General features: G+C 46.1%; 1 protein-coding gene across 1 annotated transcript; it reads left to right on the plus strand.

Annotated features, from left to right (window-relative positions):
• Positions 1–6,573: 6,573 nt before the first annotated feature.
• Positions 6,574–18,286, plus strand: LOC143989452 (uncharacterized). Its single transcript, XM_077489579.1, has 10 exons — positions 6,574–6,622; positions 13,262–13,390; positions 13,518–13,652; positions 13,739–13,862; positions 13,979–14,076; positions 14,153–14,359; positions 14,439–14,636; positions 15,484–15,519; positions 16,289–16,406; positions 17,161–18,286. The coding sequence occupies exons 2-10, from the start codon at positions 13,295–13,297 to the stop codon at positions 18,003–18,005; spliced, it is 1,857 nt and encodes a 618-aa protein (XP_077345705.1). The 5' UTR covers positions 6,574–6,622; positions 13,262–13,294; the 3' UTR covers positions 18,006–18,286.
• The last annotated feature ends 2,619 nt before the right edge of the window (positions 18,287–20,905 follow it).

Below are 20,905 nucleotides of genomic sequence, written 5' to 3' on the forward strand. Positions count from 1 at the left end.
CCTCCATGGACTCCTCACTGTGAAGGCCAGTTATGGGTGTGGGCAGTGGTCAGTTTCTTGTTACTGATTGTATATATGGTCCGGGGACACACTGGGCACGTTTGCTTCCACTGTGCTCTTTCTGGGTGTCCAGTGTGCTCCTGTTCCTTTAAGGGGGCTTGGGCAGTCTCCAGGCACCTGTCCCACATCTATCCATTCCATGCATGTGCTTCCACTGTGGAGACACTTATAAATTTGTAGTGTTAGGACTGCAAGCAACGCAGGGTGCCGTGACGAGGCCTTGCAGCTTTCAAATGCGTTTGCAAATGTGTGCTAACCAAACCCCTGCTTTTAACAGATGGTTAGATGGGTTAATTTAGTTGGTCAGCAGACTGGTTGGTGAGTTGAGCTATGGAATTGTCTTTGTTTTATATGTATTTGCCCTCCATGGGCTCCTCACTGTGAAGGCCAGTTATGGGTGTGGGCAGTGGCCAGTTTTTTGTTACTGTTGGTTTTAGCCATTAGTAGGTCATTCGTGAGTTTTAAGGAGAGCAGTTTCTGTGGAGTATTGAGGGAGAAATCTGGACTGTAGGGGATCAAAAAGTTTGTTCATGGTCAGATGGTCGCTCAGTCGGTTATAGACCAGTCTTTCAAGGAGTTTGGAATAGAAGGAAAGTAAGGAGATGGGGCGTTGGTTGTTAAGATTGGTGGGGTTCAGTGAGAGCTTTTTTATGGACAGGGGTGACTAGCGCCTGTTTTAGAGAGTTTGGGAAGATGCCACAAGAGAGAGAGAGGTTGAAAATGTGAGTTAGGATCCCTCTTAAAATGTTCCGGATCATTAACTTCATCTTTAGGGCCTTTATATGGCTAGACAAACCCCCAAAGGTAAAACTAGAACAATTACAGAAATCCAAGGATGCGGGGGGGGGGGGGGGGGGTCTTGCAGTCCCTAACCCTTGGATCTATTACTTAGCCACTTAGGCACAGCATATTGCCCGGGCTATGCCTGAGGTTTTGGGAGCAGAGGATGGGAACTTACATTCTGAACCCATTAGAGCCCTTATGTGCTATGCCATGGGATTTGGCAACGTACCCACGGGTATGGAAGCCTTGGCATATGCTAAATCTAATAAACGATTCCTGACATACGTCCTAATGCAAAAAATATGGAACAAGCTTAGACAGCTACAAGAAGTGAAGGGTTTCACCAGGTACAGTCCGATATGGGCCAATGGACACTATGAGGAGTTGCAATCATGGGATTGCGGGGCTTGGTGGAGAAGACACGGGGTCACGCACTTGCAACATATTTTTACCACAGGAAGACTGATTCCCTTCCCTGCGTTGAGGGAGCAATTTCGCCTCCCGCAATCAGCGCTTTTCTATTATATGCAGCTGCAACACGTGGTGATGGCGCAGTCCGGGGGGGGGGGGGGGGCACGTGGGTTCTCTCCCCAACCCTGATATTCCATTATATGGCTGAGGTGTCCCAGTTTAAGGGCTTTATTTCTGGATCCTAGTCCATGATTCTCCATTTTTACCTGGAAGGGTTTCCCCCAGGAGCCTCAAGCAAATGCAAAAGAGATATGGGAACATTTGAGGAGGAACAATGGGAGGTAGCACGCCAGGTGGTACAAATTTGCTCCCTGAATGTGGCCCAACATCTGTCCCAGCTATATATAATACTTAGAGTAAATTATACGCCCGATAGATTGTTCAGGATGGGAGTGAGACCGGACTCTAATTTCCCCAGGTGCTCGAGAGACCACGAGGCTCTAATATATCTGCTTTGGCGGTACCCCAAGCTTCATTTGTTCTGGACAGGAGTTTTGTCCACCATTAGCAGAGTCTTCCAGGCTACTATACCAATAGACCCGAAACCATGTATATTGGGGATATTGGACGACATCCCTATGGATGACAACTTCAAACAGGCCACAGCCAGGGCCCTGTTTCAAGCTCGCAAGCTGATCCTTAGACATTGGAAGGGTTGAACCTCCAACGTTGAAGGAATGGATTGCTCAGATAGTAGACACCATACAGTTAGAGAAATACATTTTCCAACATAGGGGATGCCCAGGAAATTCAGCAAAATGTGGGCACCCTGGCTGGATACCCCGGGCCTCTCTCTCATTGATCTTGTAATGGATAGACTGTTAAGGTAAACAGTATTGATGGGAAGACGTGGGGTATCTTTGGAGGGGGGAGAACACCTCTGCTTCGTAAAGACCAGGATACAGAGATGAAGGTAATATAATTAGTGCCTGGAGAGGAACTACCTGAATTACATAATGTGGGGTAGTATTTGTTGTTAACCACATACAGACCGGACCATTTTGCTGGTCAAAGACCAGACCACTTTTTGCAATTCGCCACTGCGTCGCTTTAACTGACAATTGCGTGGTCGTGCGACGTGGCTCCCAAACAAAATTGACGTCCTTTTTTTTCCCACAAATAGAGCTTTCTTTTGGTGGTATTTGATCACCCCTGCGGTTTTTATTTTTTGCGCTATAAACAAAAATAGAGCGACAATTTTGAAAAAAACGCATTATTTTTTACTTTTTGTTATAATAAATTTCCCCCAAAAATATATAAAAAAACATTTTTTTCCCTCAGTTATGGCCGATATGTATTCTACATATTTTTGGTAAAAAAAAACGCAATAAGCGATTATTGATTGGTTTGCGCAAAAGTTATAGCGTTTACAAAATAGGGATAGTTTTATGGAATTTTTATTAATAATTTTTTATAATTTTTTTTTTTACTAGTAATGGCGGCGATCAGCGATTTTTATTGTGACTGCGACATTGCGGCAGACACATCGGACATTTTTGACACATTTTTGGGACCATTGTCATTTATATAGTAATCACTGCTATATAAATGCAGTGATTCCTGTGTTAATGACACTGGCAGTGAAGGGGTTAACCAGTGGGTGGCAGTGTAGGGGTTAAGTGTTCCTAGGGGTGTGTTACTAACTGTGGGGGGGCTGGGCTTTCATTTAGTGAACACTGATCTCTGCTCCAATCACATGGAGCAGAGATCATCGTCACTAGTTGCTAGGCAGAATGGGGAAATGCTGTTTACACGGCATTTCCTCCATTCAGCCGCCCCGTGAGACGATCGCGGGTATGCCCGCGGCGATCGAGTCTGCGGGACCCGCAACCGGACTCACGGGGGTCCCGACCTGCACACGCAATGGCAGGGCGGTATTGAACATTGGACGTACCTGTACGCCAATATGCCTGCCCGTGCCATTCTGCCGACGTACATCGGCGTGCGCCGGTTGGGAACTGGTTAAGTTTACCATGCTAATATACTTCTGGCGATTGTAAATGGAATGTATGACAGACTCCGTGACTTAATTGTGAGCTGTAAAGTTTTTCTTTGATTTGTTTGCTAATAAACTTCTTTGAGATAAAAAAAAAATTAAAATGTGAGTTAAAGAGTGTAGAATCAAGTCAGAGGGTGAGCATAGCATTTTCGAAGGGAGCAGGATCCAGGGGGCAGGTGGTAAGATGGGTGTTAGATAAAAGTTTAGCAACCTTGTTAATACTAGCAGGGTTGAATGTACCGGTAGAAATGAGGTGTTGAGTGGGGGAGCTTTCTGCACATTGGAGATCTCCTCACGAATTGTATCAATCTTATTTTTTAAGTGATTGGTGATCTCCTGGACAGTGAGTGAATTAGAGGGTGGAGGCAGTGGAGGACAGAGTAAAGTGTTAAAGGTCGAGAACAGTTGACAGGGACTGGATGGTAATGTGTTAATGAGTGTGGTAAAATAGGTCTTTTTGGCAGTGTGGAGGTAGGAATAGTATTTTAGTAGGGCAGATTTACACTGGTTGAAGTCTTCCTGGGACTTAGTGTTATGCCACAGATGCTCAAGAGCGTGGCAATGTTTTCGGAGACTTCTGGTGTCGTCTGTTTGCCAAGGTTGTCGCGGTTGGGGCCTGATTCTGTGTGTATTGAGGGGGGCGAGCTTGTATAGGGAGGATGACAATAAGCTGTTGTAGATGAAAGTGGCTAAGCTGGGGCAGGACATGGGAGAGATTTTGTCATAGAGGTGATCAGTAGCAGAGTAGAGATGAGAATAGCTGAGGTGGTAATGGTTTCTATGGGTAACTGCTAGGCGGTTGGAGGGAGAGGAGGTGGAAGCCTGGGATAGAGCGAAACTAATAAGGTGGTGATCAGAGAGTGGGAGACGATTGTTGGAGAGGTTGCATGGAGTGCACAAATAAGAGAAGACAAGGCCAAGGGTGTTAATGTTGGAGTGAGTAGGAGCCTTTATCCATTGCTTTAGGTCAAGAGATGAGGTTAGACTGAAAATATTCAAAGTAATAGTAGTGTTAGCATTAACAAGGATAACAAAGTCACAGAGAATGATTGTGGAGACTTCAGAAGAGAGTAAGTAGGGTAGCCAGGCTGAGAAGTCATCAAGGAAGGTTGATACCGGTCCAGAGGACTGGTAGATGACAGCAATTCTTAGAGAAAATAGGTGCATTCAATGTGCCTCAAAAGAGGACAGTATCAGGGAGGGATGAGGGTGAAGTGCCTGATAGGTGCTTCATGGGGCTAGAAGGATTCCCACTCCACCTCCCTTGGTCTGGAGGAGTAAGTCCAAAGAAGGCCACCATGGGAGAGGGACGCAGGACAAGTATTGGCAGATTCATGAAGTAGGTCTCCCTTTTGCTGCCATCAAGGTATAAACTCCACCAGACAAAGCATAACACTGCCTCCGCCAGCTTGCCTTCTTCCCATACTGCATCCTGGTGCCATGTCTTCCCCAGGTAAGTGACACACACTCTTCCATTGCTCTGTGCTCCAGTTCTGATGTGCCCATTGTAGGTGCTTTTGGCTGTGCACACAGGTCAGCATGGACACCCTGACCGGTCTGCCGCTACACAGCCCCATACACATAACACAACAAACTGTGATGCCCATTTTTTTTTTTTTTTTTTGTTGCTTTCAACACATCAACTTTAGGAACAACGTTTTCACTTGCTGCCTAATATATTGCACTCACTTCTAGATGCCATTGTAATAAGATAATCAATGTTATTCACTTAACCTGTCAGTGGTTAGAATGTTATGGCTAATCGGTGTACAGTATACCAACACCGCCAAATGTACGAATAAAACATAGAATTTTATTTATGGAATACAACATGGTAAAAAGAGACACACAAGCAAATGTCTCCAATAAAATATACAGCCAAAAAATACAGAATAAACTATATATACAAAGGCCACTTATACTCTCACAGGTATCCCAAACCCGATGCGTTTCCAGTTTCTGTTGTTACAAAACTTTCATCAGGGATAGAGAGCAGGAAATAACAATATCGTGGTATTTCTTAACGGAAGCGCTCCTCCATGTAAGGTGGAAACGCATGTAAGTGCCAAGGCTACTTAGCTGCAATAATGAGTCTTTAACTGAAATAGTAGATCACAGCGCAGTCCTCCATAAATACTTTGAAATAAATGGTGTAAAGTATACATCCACTGTCCCCAGAAGATGGGGGGGGGGTAAAGATGACCCCCTAGCAACGTGGCCGTCAGCCCCAAATAAGGCTCCCCAAATCGCTCGGAGCTATACTATCAGCTTGAGGAAACAGCGTATCGCACACTCCGGCCTCTTTCGGAATCTACACCCATAGGCAATTTGGGGAGCCTTATTTGGGGCTGATGGCCACGTTGCTAGAGGGTCATCCTTATCCCCCCCCTCATCTTCTGGGGACAGTTGATGTATATTTTACACCATTTATTTTGAAGTATTTATGGAGGACTGCGCTGTGATCTACTATTTCAGTTAAAGACTCATTATTGTGGCTAAGTAGCCTTGGCACTTACATGCGTTTCCACCTTACATGGAGGAGCGCTTCCGTTAAGAAATACCACGATATTGTTATTTCTTGCTCTCTATCCCTGATGAAAGTTTTGTAACAACAGAAACTGGAAACGCATCGGGTTTGGGATACCTTTGAGAGTATAAGTGGTCTTTGTATATATAGTTTATTCTGTATTTTTTGGCTGTATATTTTATTGGAGACATTATTTGCTTGTGTGTCTCTTTTTAGTGTTGAAAATATTTTTATTGAACATTTCAAATGAAAACAATAAGACAGTAACCGTCATGAGGCAAAAACAAGCAGGAACAGTAACAGGATTACATTCACGGGTGTCCGGCTAATGACTATCGTGTGTCTCTTTTTACCATTTTGTATTCCATAAATAAAATTCTATGTTTTATTCGTACATTTGGCTGTGTTGGTGGTCTGATTAAAGTCCCATCAATGGGGTCTCTTTTTTGAATTATTTACAGGGATGAGACTGCCACACTACATTTGTTGATACAGCGAAAGTCTTCCTTTTTTTGTATCGGTGTACAGTACATACACTCATAGCACAAAACTGTGTTTACACTAAGAGATTGTTCTCAGGGCTGCAGTTCCTCCCAGCTCCACAAGGTGGCGATACCTGATTACCCCAGACAGGAAGTCTCTATGGAATACAGACAGGAAGTCTCTATGGAAGACAGGAAGTGATGTTGGGTACAGACAGGAAGTGATGGCAAGTATAAATAGGAAGTTCCAGGGGAAAGGCGAGTCGAGAGAGGATATTGCTGGAAGTGGCAGCAGAGGAGGTAATAAGATTTTATTCTCTATTTACACCCAGTAAACCCCCGTCATGTCCGTCCTCTTCCTCCATAGTCATTGTGATGTCTTTTATCTCCAGCAAATGATGATACACACATATATAGTGTGGAAACCTAGATTAACCCCTTCAGGGGCAGAACATTTCCCCACTTACGGGGCAGAAACTTTCTGAGGGAAGTAGAGGAGCTGAGGGGCTGTGAGGGTTTAGTAAACCTGCAATACTTTAGGATAGGCTGACCAGACGTCCCCGTTTTTTCCGGGGACAGTCCCCAGATTGAGGACACTCTCCCCTCACCAAATATGTCCCCGGTTTTGTCCCCAGATTGGCAGCAGCCATGGCACTATTTTTGGCTGCTCATTCTCAGTCTCCGCTTCTGTATTTAAGCTCCGGCCGGTGCCTAGGAGTTGGGCTGTATCTCCGCTGTTGCCTGTCCCATCAGCACTTCCTAGCTCCTCCCTCACTCTGCTGCCTGTCCAAAAGGGCACTCCGCCCACACTCCACCCCGAGAGGTAGGGTTGCCACCTGTACAGGATTCACCCGGACAGTCCGGGTTTTGAATCTTGTGTACAGGTTTCAGGCAGACTAAATCCCGGACACACTATTCAGACCAGGCTGTGGCTCTCCAAGTAACCTAGATAGTAGCACACAAATCTGTTGCTTCCAGGCAGCTGTGGAAATGTCATGTACCTGGTAGGAGTCTGAAATGACGAGGTTGGCCTCTCTTGTATCTCCGGCCCCAGCCCCACTGGAGGTGGAACAGATGGTAGCTAGGGTCAGGAGGAACACGAGTGCCTGTAGATGTTGCGTGCAGAACTTGAAAGTAGAGTTGCAGCCTTGGAGGTGCAGGCAAGGCATCCGGTGAAGAGCTGGACCCAGGGAAGCTGAGAAGATGGTTAGCCAGCACAGGCACTCGGAGATGGCGTAGAGCCAAGCAGGAGACAGGAGCAAGGTCACAAGGATAGCCGGGTTCAGCAACAGGTGGGCAGCGAGGTACCAAGGTATAAGCAAAAGCAACGTCAGAAGGGAAGCCGGGATCCGGAACCAGTAATCGGAGTAATCAGAGTCCAAAGCAGAGTCGAGGGAAGCCAAGTTCAGCAACGGGAATCAAGTCAGGTTTAACAGGGTTCAGGATATCAGGACACAGCTGAAGACCAGTCAGCACCTTTCAGAAGTCGGAGCATCCTTTAAATAGGCCGTCTGGTGCCAATTACGGCTAGGGGTGCGCTCCTGCACGTGCACTCATTGATGCACGTGGAATTACTCTGTTGCCCGTGAGCGCGCATGTGCACGCGCATTGATGCACATAGAATTTCGCTGTTGCCCGTAAGGATGCGCATGCACACATGTGCGCACCGGACGCATTCTAACAGTTCTCTTACAGGAAAGCTGTCTGGGGGCAGGTCTGGCATCACTGGGGGGCAGGGCGATGATGTAAGCAAGAGCAATTTGGCCACACCCACTGTTCACTGTGGCACACTATGCGCACCGCATTACTACTCGTCTTGGGGCACCCATAGGTGTCCCAGGCCACTAAAGTGTTCAGGTTTGGCTTGAAGAAAAGGTGGCAACCCTACTGAGAGGGGAGGCATAATTGGTGAGTGAGCCATCTGCTCCGTGAACAACCCTCCTCTCTCACCAGACCTCCTTTGCTTTGCCTCTTTTCCTTCTCATTTTGTCCCCCCCTGTATAGACTGGGGGGGATTGTGCAGATTGGGGGGGGGACTGTGCAGACATGGGGGGGGGGGGGTTGTTCTGACTGGGGGAGGGGGGATTGTTCAAACTGTGGTGATTGTATAAACTAAGGGGGTGTTGTGCAGACTGGGAGGAGGGGAAGTTTTGCAGACTGGGGGGATTGTGCAGACTGTGGGCTACACATTGTTCTGGTTGGTGGTCTGAGGGGAGGCCAGTCTTGTACACAGTGCTCTGGATGGTGGTCTGAGGGAAGGCCTGTAATGTACACAGTGCTCTGGATGGTGGTCTGAGAAGAGGCCTGTAATGTACACAGTGCTCTGGATGGTGGTCTGAGGGGAGGCCTGCAAAGTACACAGTGCTCTGGACGGTGGTCTAAGGGGAGGCCTGTAATGTACACAGCGCTCTGGACGGTGGTCTAAGGGGAGGCCTGTAATGTACACAGTGCTCTGGATGGTGGTATGAGAGGCCTGTAATGTACACAGTGCTCTGGGTGGGGGTATGAGAGGCCTGTAATATACACAGTGCTCTGGACAGTGGTATGAGAGGTCTGTAATGTACACAGTGCTCTGGACGGTGGTCTGAGGGGAGGCCTGTAATGTACACAGTGTTCTGGACAGTGGTCTGAGGGGAGGCCTGTAATGTACACAGTGCTCTGGACAGTTGTCTGAGGGAGGCCTGTAATGTACACAGCGCTCTGGACGGTGGTCTGAGGGGAGGCCTGTAATGTACACAGCGCTCTGGACGGTGGTCTGAGGGGAGGCCTGTAATGTACACAGCGCTCTGGACGGTGGTCTGAGGGGAGGCCTGTAATGTACACAGTGCTCTGGATGGTGGTATGAGGAGAGGCCTGTAATGTACACAGTTCTCTGGACAGTTGTCTGAGGGAGGCCTGTAATGTACACAGTGCTCTGGACAGTTGTCTGAGGGAGGCCTGTAATGTACACAGCGCTCTGGACGGTGGTCTGAGGGGAGGCCTGTAATGTACACAGTGCTCTGGACGATGCTTTGAGGGGAGGCCAGTATTGTACACAGTGCTCTGGATGGTGGTATGAGGAGAGGCCTGTAATGTACACAGTTCTCTGGACAGTTGTCTGAGGGAGGCCTGCAATGTACACAGTGCTCTGGACAGTTGTCTGAGGGAGGCCTGTAATGTACACAGTGCTCTGGATGGTGGCATGAGAGGCCTGTAATGTACACAGTGCTCTGGACGGTGGTCTGAGGGGAGGCCTGTAATGTACACAGTGCTCTGGACGGTGGTCTGAGGGGAGGCCTGTAATGTACACAGTGCTCTGGGGAGGCCTGTAATGTACACAGTGCTCTGGACAGTGCTCTGAGGGGAGGCCAGTATTGTACACAGTGCTCTGGACGGTGGTATGAGGAGAGGCCTGTAATGTACACAGTGCTCTGGACAGTTGTCTGAGGGAGGCCTGTAATGTACACAGTGCTCTGGACGGTGGTCTGAGGGGAGGCCTGTAATGTACACAGTGGTCTGAGGGGAGGCCTGTAATGTACACAGTGCTCTGGACGGTGGTCTGAGGGGAGGCCTGTAATGTACACAGTGCTCTGGACAGTGCTCTGAGGGGAGGCCAGTATTGTACACAGTGCTCTGGACAGTTGTCTGAGGGAGGCCTGTAATATACACAGCGCTCTGGACGGTGGTCTGAGGGGAGGCCTGTAATGTACACAGCGCTCTGGACGGTGGTCTGAGGGGAGGCCTGTAATGTACACAGCGCTCTGGACGGTGGTCTGAGGGGAGGCCTGTAATGTACACAGCGCTCTGGACGGTGGTCTGAGGGGAGGCCTGTAATGTACACAGCGCTCTGGACGGTGGTCTGAGGGGAGGCCTGTAATGTACACAGCGCTCTGGACGGTGGTCTGAGGGGAGGCCTGTAATGTACACAGCGCTCTGGACGGTGGTCTGAGGGGAGGCCTGTAATGTACACAGCGCTCTGGACGGTGGTCTGAGGGGAGGCCTGTAATGTACACAGTGCTCTGGACAGTGCTCTGAGGGGAGGCCAGTATTGTACACAGTGCTCTGGATGGTGGTATGAGGAGAGGCCTGTAATGTACACAGTGCTCTGGACGGTGGTCTGAGGGAGGCCTGTAATGTACACAGTGCTCTGGATGGTGGCAAGAGAGGCCTGTAATGTACACAGTGCTCTGGATGGTGGCAAGAGAGGCCTGTAATGTACACAGTGCTCTGGACGGTGATCCGAGGGGAGGCCAGTATTGTACACAGTGCTCTGGACGGTGGTCTGAGGGGAGGCCAGTATTGTACACAGTGCTCTGGACGGTGGTCTGAGGGGAGGCCAGTATTGTACACAGTGATCTGGACGGAGGTCTGAGGGGAGGCCAGTATTGTACACAGTGATCTGGACGGAGGTCTGAGGGGAGGCCAGTATTGTACACAGTGCTCTGGATGGTGGTCTGAGGGGAGGCCAGTATTGTACACAGTGATCTGGACGGAGGTCTGAGGGGAGGCCAGTATTGTACACAGTGCTCTGGATGGTGGTCTGAGGGGAGGCCAGTATTGTACACAGTGATCTGGACGGAGGTCTGAGGGCAGGCCAGTATTGTACACGGTGGTCTGAGGGGAGGCCAGTATTGTACACGGTGCTCTGAACGGGAGGGAGGCCTGCCCATAGGCGCAAAATGTTGTAAAACTCCACCAGTATTTTATGTTGCTTTTGTTCCTTTAACATTTATAGTCTTTTATAACAGTTAGCTTTTAATATTTGATTATTTATGTTCGAAGGTATCCTACGTATTGTTAACATACAATCTTTTACTGTTCTGAATTGTTAATTTCTTGTTTGTTGTTGAACCAAAATTCTTTGGTAAGAAATAAAATACTAACAACTGGTAGTCCTATCCCCAAAAAAATTCTAATGGCGTGCACACACAGTCGGACTTTCCGGAAGAAAAAGTCAGACGGAATCATTTCATCGGATATTGCGATCGTGTGTGGGCTTCAGCTGACTATTTTTTTTTTTTTAGAAATTGATTCCGTCGGAAAGATTTAAATTGGGAAAGGGGAGGGGAGGCCTGTAATGTACACAGGGCTCTGGACAGTGCTTTGAGGGGAGGCCAGTATTGTACACAGTGCTCTGGATGGTGGTATGAGGAGAGGCCTGTAATGTACACAGTGCTCTGGACAGTTGTCTGAGGGAGGCCTGTAATGTACACAGTGCTCTGGATGGTGGCATGAGAGGCCTGTAATGTACACAGTGCTCTGGACGGTGGTCTGAGGGGAGGCCTGTAATGTACACAGTGCTCTGGACGGTGATCCGAGGGGAGGCCAGTATTGTACACAGTGCTCTGGACGGTGGTCTGAGGGGAGGCCAGTATTGTACACAGTGCTCTGGACGGTGGTCTGAGGGGAGGCCAGTATATAGCTATACAAAGCTATTCCAGTTATAGCGTTTACAAAATAGGGGATAGTTTTATGGCATTTATATTGAAAAAAAATTTTATTACTAGTAATGGCGATCAGCGATTTTTATTGTGACTGTAACATTATGGCGGACACATCGGACATTTTTGACAAATTTTTGGGACCATTGTCATTTATACCGCAATCACTGCTATATAAATGCACTGATTCCTGTGTAAATGACACTGGCAGTGAAGGGGTTAACCAGTGGTTGGCAGTGTAGGGGGTTAAGTGTTCCTAGGGGTGTGTTACTAACTGTTGGGGGCTGGGCTTTAATTTAGTGAACACTGATCTCTGCTCCAATCATATGGAGCAGAGATTAGCGTCACTAGTTGCTAGGCAGAACGGGGAGATTCTGTTTACAACGGCATTTCCTCGTTCAGCCGCCCCGTGAGATAATCGCGGGTATGCCTGTGGTGATGAAGTCCACGGGACCCGCGACCGGACTCACGGGGGTCCCGACCAGCACGCGAGCACGCTCGTGATGGCAGGGTGGAAAATTTAAAGGGACGTACAGGTACGCCCATTTGCCTGCCCGTGCCATTCTGCCAACGTACATTGGCGTGCACTGGTCGGGAACCGGTTAACAAGAGTGTTGTAGAGGAGAAAATTGTTTTAAGGTACGTTCAATCTTGGACAACTCCTCGCACCCACTCCACAATACGCTGGTCAGTCTGTGGAGTATCATCAGTGACCGATTGTTGCAACCACGATGCACCACAGGAAATAATTTTTGCTGATGGCCATGAAGTTATATAATTGTTCTCTGTGAGGGTTGGAGGTGAAGATTTAAATCTGGTGTATGATCACAATTTTATGTTTTTTATAGAATGTTTGTTTGTATTTATGTTAATATTATTTGGGGTAATATTCGGGAAAGTGGTGAATTATTTGCGTGTCATTTACTCTGTTTTTTATTTTAAATTGTTTGGATGGTTTTATTTGTAATTTAGTTTTTAACTTGATTTTGTTGTGTTTTTGTATCCTGTTCTGTTCATTGTTGCGATCTTGTGATGTCTTGGTGAGGCCCCATTCGCACCTGAGCATAGTGTTTTCATGCAGAAAATTGTGCGATTTTGCGTCTGTTTTTGAAGCGCTTTTTTTACCGCATTTTGCCGCGGTTTTGTGCAGGGCTAAAGGTCACCAATGTAAAAAGAAGAAAAACGTCCAAATCTGAACGATTCGAGCGACAAAAAAGGGTCCAGAACTTGTTTGAGCTTCAGGCGTTCGGCTTCAGGCGACTTGAAGTGGAGATGTGAACCATCTCCATTGAGAATAATAGATTGACTTTTTTTTTTCCCCTCCAGCGTTTTGTAGCTTCAGGCTTCAAGCTACAAAACGCTCAGGTGTAAATGGAGCCTGTGTCTGTGTCACAACAATTTCCCTTTGGGATTAATAAAGTATTCTATATGTACAGCAACTCTCCTATTCCCCCCCTCACATCCACATCTTATTGTGTGACAACACCATCCAAATAATTCTTACTTTCATTTTTCAAAGTTATCCGTCTACAAGGAGACCTGTATAGATCAAATGACGGCACCAATGAGGATGGAGGAGGACCGGAGTCACATGACTGAGAAGATACTAAACCTCACCCTAGAGATCATCTACCTGCTGACCGGAGAGGTGAGGAGGATTCTGGGAGGTCACATGACATCACTCTTACCTCTATTAATAAAACACAGACCTGACTGGAGAGGTGAGGAGGATTCTGGGATTCTAACATGATATTCCTATTGGTTCCTCAATATAGAGATTTCCTTTTCTGAAGTCAGGTGATGATATGACCATCACAGTGCCTCCATGTGACTCCCAAAAACCCGAGAGACACAACATGGAGAAGATTCTAGAAGTCACCAAGAAGATGATGGAGCTGCTGACAGGAGAGGTGAGCGGTGCCGGGAATTCTGGGACATTATCCAGTAACAGACAAGGGATGTGTCTGGATGGTGACTGTATCATTGTGTGTGTCAGGTTCCTATAAGGTGTCAGGATGTCACTGTCTATTTCTCCATGGAGGAGTGGGAGTATTTAGAAGGACACAAGGATCTCTACAAGGACGTCATGATGGACAATCAGCCGCCCCTCACATCACCGGGTAAGAGGAGACTTTATTGTAAAGGAGAGAGCAGTACGGAGGCTCCACCTAGATCCCCCATCATCTGATAAACACATAGAAACAATGTATTCAGTCAGTGTGTGTGTTTCCTACAGATGGATCCAGTAATGGGAACCCACCAGAGAGATGTCCCCGTCCTCTGTATTCCTGGGATTCCACACAGGAAGATCACACCATCCCCCACCATCATCAGGTAGATGAGGAACAATCCCTTGTGATTATTTTTAAACAATTATGTTTTTACAGTTTGTGTTTTATTATATATTCAGAGTGGAATCCTCAGGGATGATAATATTGATGCTAAAGAAGAGTATAAAGAGGAGGATGAGGAGTATGGAGTGATGGAGGAGTTTTCAAAAGAACACAAGGATGTGATGGAGCCACCTAATAACAGGAACCCACCAGAGAGATGTCCCCGTCCTCTGTATTCCTGGGATTCCACACAGGAAGATCGCACCATCCCTCACCATCATCAGGTAGATGAGAAACAATCACTGATAGTTCTGATTTATACACAGCATGATTGTTACAATGAATGTTTTATTATATATTCAGAGTGAAAACCTCAGGGATGAAAATATTGTTATTAAAGAAGAGTATAAAGAGGAGGATGAGGAGTATGGAGTGATGAAGGAGTTTTCTGAAGGACACAAAGATACAATGGAGCCACCTAATACCAGGAACCCACCAGAGAGATGTCCCCTTCCTTTGGATTCCACACAGGAAGATCACCCCATCCCTCACTGTCACAAGGTTGGTGGGAAGGAGTATCTAGAACACGGACTTGTGGAGACAATGTGTGGATTCTTTTTGGGGATGTCGCATTATTAAAGTTTGTCCTACAGACAGTGGTGGCCGTTCTATATGGGGAGCAGGAGCGCTGCCCCCCTAATCCATGTGCCCAGATCCTAATCTACGTGCAGGGTGTCGGACGCATGGATTTCAATGTTTTTTTTTTTTAAGCACATGATTAGAGCCCAAGGCTCTAATTAGCATAAAAAAAGGGTGGACTCGGGGTGCAGAGCACTGCACCCCGAGCCCACCCAGTTGTGTGACAATAGCAAATTAATATTCGCTATCGTCTTCCTGCTTCTCCTCCCAGCCATACAGGAAGTGTGAAGAGCATGCCTGGCCGACAGGAGAAGCAATCGTATTGACTGGGCAGGGGGGAGGATGTACAGGAAGATCTGGGACTTGGGAGATGGCCACTGAGAGCAATCTCTGTGCTCTGAATCAGCGTCAATTGCGAGCCCGACCTCGTAAGTACCAGGAATGTCTGTTTACGTCAATGGCTGGTGAGGCACTGGCTAGTGTCAAAGCCAGATACTTACAGGTTACATGCGTCATTTGACTGAGAGCAATAATTCTAGAACTAGACCTCTGTAACTCTAAACATGTAACCTGTCAAAAAAAAGAAAGCGCCCCCTATGGCGAGTCTTAAGTACCGAAGTTTGGCGACATTCCACGAGTGTGCGCAATTGTAAAGTGTGACATGTTGGGTATCTTTTTTTTATTTGGCGTAACATCATCTTTCATGTTCTAGAAAAAAAAATCAGGTTAACTTTGGTGTTTTGTTTTTTTTTTTCTCTCTCTCTCTCAGAGCCGCCAAGATGTGTTTTATACACCGATAAATACGGTAATAAATTATTTTGTTATAACACATAGCATAATATATGATTTGGCTTGATTAAAACAGTACCTTTTCAGCAGGCAGCAGATTCTCATTCTCCCTCTTAACTGTGTGAGAAAAACACAGGATTATGGGTAAATCTTATACCCATAAACACATGCTTTTTCCTTCTAGAAAAGAGGGCTGGGCTGGAATGCAGCATTTGTATTTTAGACACTGTGTCTATGACACTGCAGTGAGAGGCGTGCATCCACTGCACCATTTTTATTTGACAGCTTGTTCCAATGGTGCTTTACCATTGGTCCAAGGCTCCAAGCTGTCCATTAGGCTTGGTGCTTGTGACAAGAAGTGAGGAGAGGCACTGTGAGCTCATCCTCTCAGTCTGCTGTGTCAGCTTGTAATTAAACTGGCAGCTCTGTATGTAGCTTCTGACAGGTTGCACAAGGAGCTCCGTATAGGTGGCAGGAGCCCACCAATTTTGACCAGTGGTGGGGTAGGACTTCAGCTACCTACTCCCCAACTTTGGGGTCTCTCTAACCCCAGGTCATCGAACTATGACCCTTGAAGCTTGATCGTTTTTATAAATAATAATAAAAAAAATATATATATATTATAAATTTTATGTTCATGGAAGGTGAGGCTCCGCCTCCCCTGATTGCATGTCCCTGGTAAGTATGGGGGGGGTCTGGGTAGTTTGTTTGCCACCCCTCCCTGGCTGGAGCACCAGCCGCCACTGCTTACAAATGTTATTGTTGATCTCTCGCTCTCGGTTTAGGGTGAAGATCTGATAGATATAAATGTTAAAGCAGAAGAAGAAGAAGAGACATATGTGAGGAATTATCAGCAGTCTGCAGAGGTAGATGGAATAACGGGGACATCAAAGATCAGAACAGGTGAGTCATTAACGCTACATAGTTCTGATCCCTTCACTATATACTCTGTTGTGAATTCCATACTCCTGACCCCTGCACTATATTTGTTTGTCGTACATTAAATCATTCTGATACTGTATAGTCCTAACTTTTGTATCCTATATAATAAGTTGTACATAACATAGGCCTTACTTCTTTTGCTCCAGTTTCCTACCAGCTGGACATTTTATATCTGATGATTTGATTGGAGCACAGACTTTTACATGGTGATAATAATGTGATAACATCCTCAGACTTTGGAACCTTAAATAGAAAGTGATAATGAGGGAGGAGTCAATATCCCAATGATGGGGGTCTTCAGGATCAGTCCAGTGTTCATCTTGGTTGTTCTCCCCCCATCCTCACTCTCTGATCTCTGGTGGGGCTCAGCCCCGCTGTTATTCATGACTAAATTATGGACTAAATAAGGAAGTGCAGGACTTCTTGTGTTGGGAAGATGGCAATGAGTGATAGAGGGGGAGGGGACACTCGTCCTATAATCCCCCTCATCACTGTCACTCCTATAAAAGACAGTTCTCGTTGTTTCCTCACTCTCTGACTAAGGTCCATGAATAAAGAAATGATCTGGTAGGAGATCAGAGGACCCATTTACTAGTTACCTTGAGGGGGGAATTGTAAGATCCTCAGAGACAAAGCTGCCTGATGTGGGCGGAGTCCTGGTTTAGGGGAACCAATCAGCTCATGTCTAGTAATAATCTTTTTATTTCTATTTTAGTAGATGGACGGGAGATGAGGAAAACCTCAGAGGATTGTCTCACTTTGTCTCCAGACTGTAAAGTAGAAGATGAGGACATCACACAGTATAGTCCAGGAGAAAACCCGACTACCTCAAATGTCCATCCGGCACCACACAGTGTAGATGGACCATCGTATTCCTCTTATCCTGAGGAACCTCAGACTGTGAGGGACGGGGCCGTCCTTCCAACAGAGAAGAGCTTTTCCTGTACTGAGTGCGGGAAGTGTTTCCGTTATAAATGCAGATTTATTGCTCATAAAAAAACTCACACGGGTGAGAAGCCGCATTCCTGTCCTGAGTGCGGGAAATGTTTTTCAGAGAAGTCAATTCTTTCCCTACATCAGAGATCTCACACAGGAGAGAAGCCGTATTCCTGTCCTGAGTGCGGGAAATGTTTCCATTTTAAATCCCGCCTTAATGTGCATAAAAGATCTCACACAGGTGAGAAGCCATATTGCTGTCCTGAGTGTGGGAAATGTTTTTCAGAGAAGTCCAGTCTTTCCATACATCAGAGATGTCACACGGGGGAGAAGCTGTATTCCTGTCCTGAGTGCGGGAAATGTTTTTCACGAAAGTCCCATCTTTACAGACATCAGAGATCTCACACAGGTGAAAAACCGTATTCCTGTCCTGAGTGCTGGAAACGTTTTTCAGACAAGTCTGATCTTTACAGACATCAAAGATCTCACACAGGTGAAAAACCATATTCCTGTTCTGAGTGCGGGAAATTTTTTTCACATAAATCCAGTCTTTCCACACATCAGAGATCTCATATGGGGAGAAGACACTTTCCCGTCCTGAGTGAGGGAATCATTCCTCACTGAAGTCCTGTCTTCCTGTACTTTAGGGATCCCACACAACCCTCGAGGTGTATTAGTGCCTTGAGTGCGGGAAATGTCTTCTATATGAATGTTGCTGGACATCACAGCTCTCATGTGGGGAAGAAGCACACCCTGATATACACCTCAGATATACTCCATGGCTGATCTTCATCATGTAAGAAACAGTTGATAAGGAGATCAGAGATCACCAAAGACATGGATGAAGTGTTGTACTGTGTTGGCCATTGATAGCAGTTGAAAAATAAGAATGGAGTCATTACCTTTCATTGGCTGAGTACATTTTGTCCTTTAAACACTTAGAGGTCTATTTAAAAAAATAGTTGAATGAATGTGACCAGCATTCACCCAGCTATGAGTTTTGGTCATCTTTTATTTTATACACTGATTTCCTTGTCTCCATCTTGTGCCCATACTGTGGCATTGCGCTATTTTTACTGATTTGAGGTATTACAGGAAAAATACCCAATTCTGTCCACTAGATGGAGCCGATGATCATAGGAAATCACTGTTAAATTTTGGCCAGAATTTGTAATGGCTGGATGAATGATTGTCACATTCGTCCAAAAATTATTTTTTAAATAGTTTCCTTCATCGGGTATGGCTTCATACTAATAACTGGAATCATACTAATGCACTTATGAGTACAGTAGACATTGAAGAAAAGTTAAGTTAATATAAGTGGTTGTAAAACTCAGATATGAAATATCCCTCTATAGCAGTGATGGGGAACCTTGGCACCCCAGATGTTTTGGAACTACATTTCCCATGATGCTCATGCACTATGCAGTATAGTTGAGCATCATGGGAAATGTAGTTTCAAAACATCTGGAGTGCCAAGGTTCACCATCACTGCTCTATAGTGTGTACTTGCCTCGATCCAGTGCATTAAATGTCATTTCTGTCTGCTGCCTCCTTCCTCTGCTATCATCATGCATCACATCTGACAAGTTTGCCCCACACTAAGAGAAAAAAAATGACAGGGGAGGGACCTCTAGCTGATTGACAGCCTCAGGTCGGTTCCTTTGTGCTGTGTGAAGGGGGGTGTGACCCTTAGCTCCAATCTGCTCTCAGAGCTCTCCTCACTGAGCTCTGCAGAGTGTAAGTTCAGCTCCCCGCCCCTTTTTTTTCTGAACGTTCAGACAAGCTTTATAAGTTTTGGACTTTGAATGGACGAAGAGTAGACTTTAGATAAACAGGTACAACTTATGTAGGAGAATGTGTTTCATCTCTGTGTGTCACCTGAGGCCAGTCACTTCACTGGAAGTATGGAGGGGTTTACAACCACTTTAACCACTTGCCTACTGCACACTTTTACCCCCTTCCGACCCAGGCCAATTTTCAACTTTCAGCGCTGTCAAACTTTGAATGACAATTGCACGGTCCTGCAACACTGTACCCATATGACATTTTTTAGCATTTTTACAATTTTTTTCCAAATAGAGGTTTCTTTTGGTGGTATTTAATCACCACTGGGTTTTTTATTTTATGCTAAATAAACGAATAAAGACCGAACGTTTTGAAAAAAACAAAAACCTTTTTCATTGTTTGTTATATAATTTTGCAAACAGGTAATTTTTTTCCTGCACTGATGAAGTGGCACTGATGTGTGCTGAAGACGCTGTCACTGCTGAGCAGGCACTGATAGGTGACACTGATGGGCACTGATTGGCAGCACTGTTGGAACTGATAAAATAGACACTGATCATCAGTATAGCTCTCCTTTTAACACAAGCCGGTTATAGGCTCTCCTCTCCTCACGCTGTCAGCATGAGGAAAGGAATGCCGATAACCATCTTGTGTTTACAACCCGATCAGCTGTTACTGGACTCAGCTGATCAAGTGGTAAAGGGCCACTGTGATTGGTTCTTTACCCCGATCTGTGATCAGCTGAGTCCTAAGGATGCAGCAATCACAGAGCACTCCGATGAACAGAAGGTAAGCCTGCACTGTAGCCATCTTTCAGCTGTAGCGTGGGCGGGAACAGGTTAAACCAACCATTGATTTAACATGAAAAATGCTGCATTTGGCCTTTAGATGGCACAAAGTATCATAGGAATTATCACGATCTAATCTCAAATATGGTATTTTACATTTAAAGTCAATGGAATCCATTCAAATGGCTTAGCAAAAAGCCTACTAATGCCGCGTACACACGAGCGAATTGTCCGGCGTACTTAGTCCGGCAAACAATCCGGCGGATAGTCCCGCCGACTTTCTACCGAACGGACTTGGCCACACACGGACACACAGAAAGTCCGGCGATTGCTAGCGCGATGACGTACAGCACGTACGATGGGACTAGAAAAAGGAAGTTCAATAGCCAGTAGCCAATAGCTTCCTTTTTCGTACTTGCTTCTGAGCATGCGTCATTCTTAGTGCGCCGGACTAGCATACTCACAAACGTATTGTCCGCTGAAACCCAAGTCCGGCGGAAAGATTGGAGTGCAAAACTACTTTCTAAGTCCGCCGGACTTTACGCTGGAAAAGTCCGCTGAAGCCCACACACGATCAAATTGTCCGCTGAAATGCGTTTTGGTGGACTAAGTACGCCGGACAATTCGCTCGTGTGTACGCGGCATAACATTCATTCCCCCATCCCATTCACACAGAAGGAATGTACATACACTTTCACCAGGTGAATTGCTATATCATTTTTTTTTATAAATAACCCCTTTAATATCTGAAGACATTTATATAAAGATGGGAAGTACCCTGTTTCTGCGAAAATAAGCCCTACCTTGAAAATAAGACCTAGTGTGAGTTTCTGGGATGGCTGCAATATAAGTCCTACCTCAAAAATAAGCTTACGTCCGGTTCCTGCACCTCATGCAGTAGCTGCTCCTCTCCTTGGATCCCTCAGCATGACCCGAATCAGCATAAAA

This window comes from Lithobates pipiens, unplaced genomic scaffold (assembly GCF_037356315.1).
Source record: "Lithobates pipiens isolate NorthernLeopardFrog02 unplaced genomic scaffold, aLitPip1_a1.2 Scaffold_18, whole genome shotgun sequence".
Classification (NCBI taxonomy): Eukaryota; Metazoa; Chordata; class Amphibia; order Anura; family Ranidae; genus Lithobates; species Lithobates pipiens.

Excerpts from the sequence above, each read along its gene's own strand:
- LOC143989452 (XM_077489579.1), top strand. The coding sequence starts at position 13,295 with ATGACGGCACCAATGAGGATGGAGGAGGACCGGAGTCACATGACTGAG. Across the intron at positions 13,391-13,517 it reads TCTACCTGCTGACCGGAGAG|AGATTTCCTTTTCTGAAGTC; the intron begins GTGAGGAGGATT and ends TCCTCAATATAG. Across the intron at positions 14,360-14,438 it reads CCATCCCTCACCATCATCAG|AGTGAAAACCTCAGGGATGA; the intron begins GTAGATGAGAAA and ends TTATATATTCAG.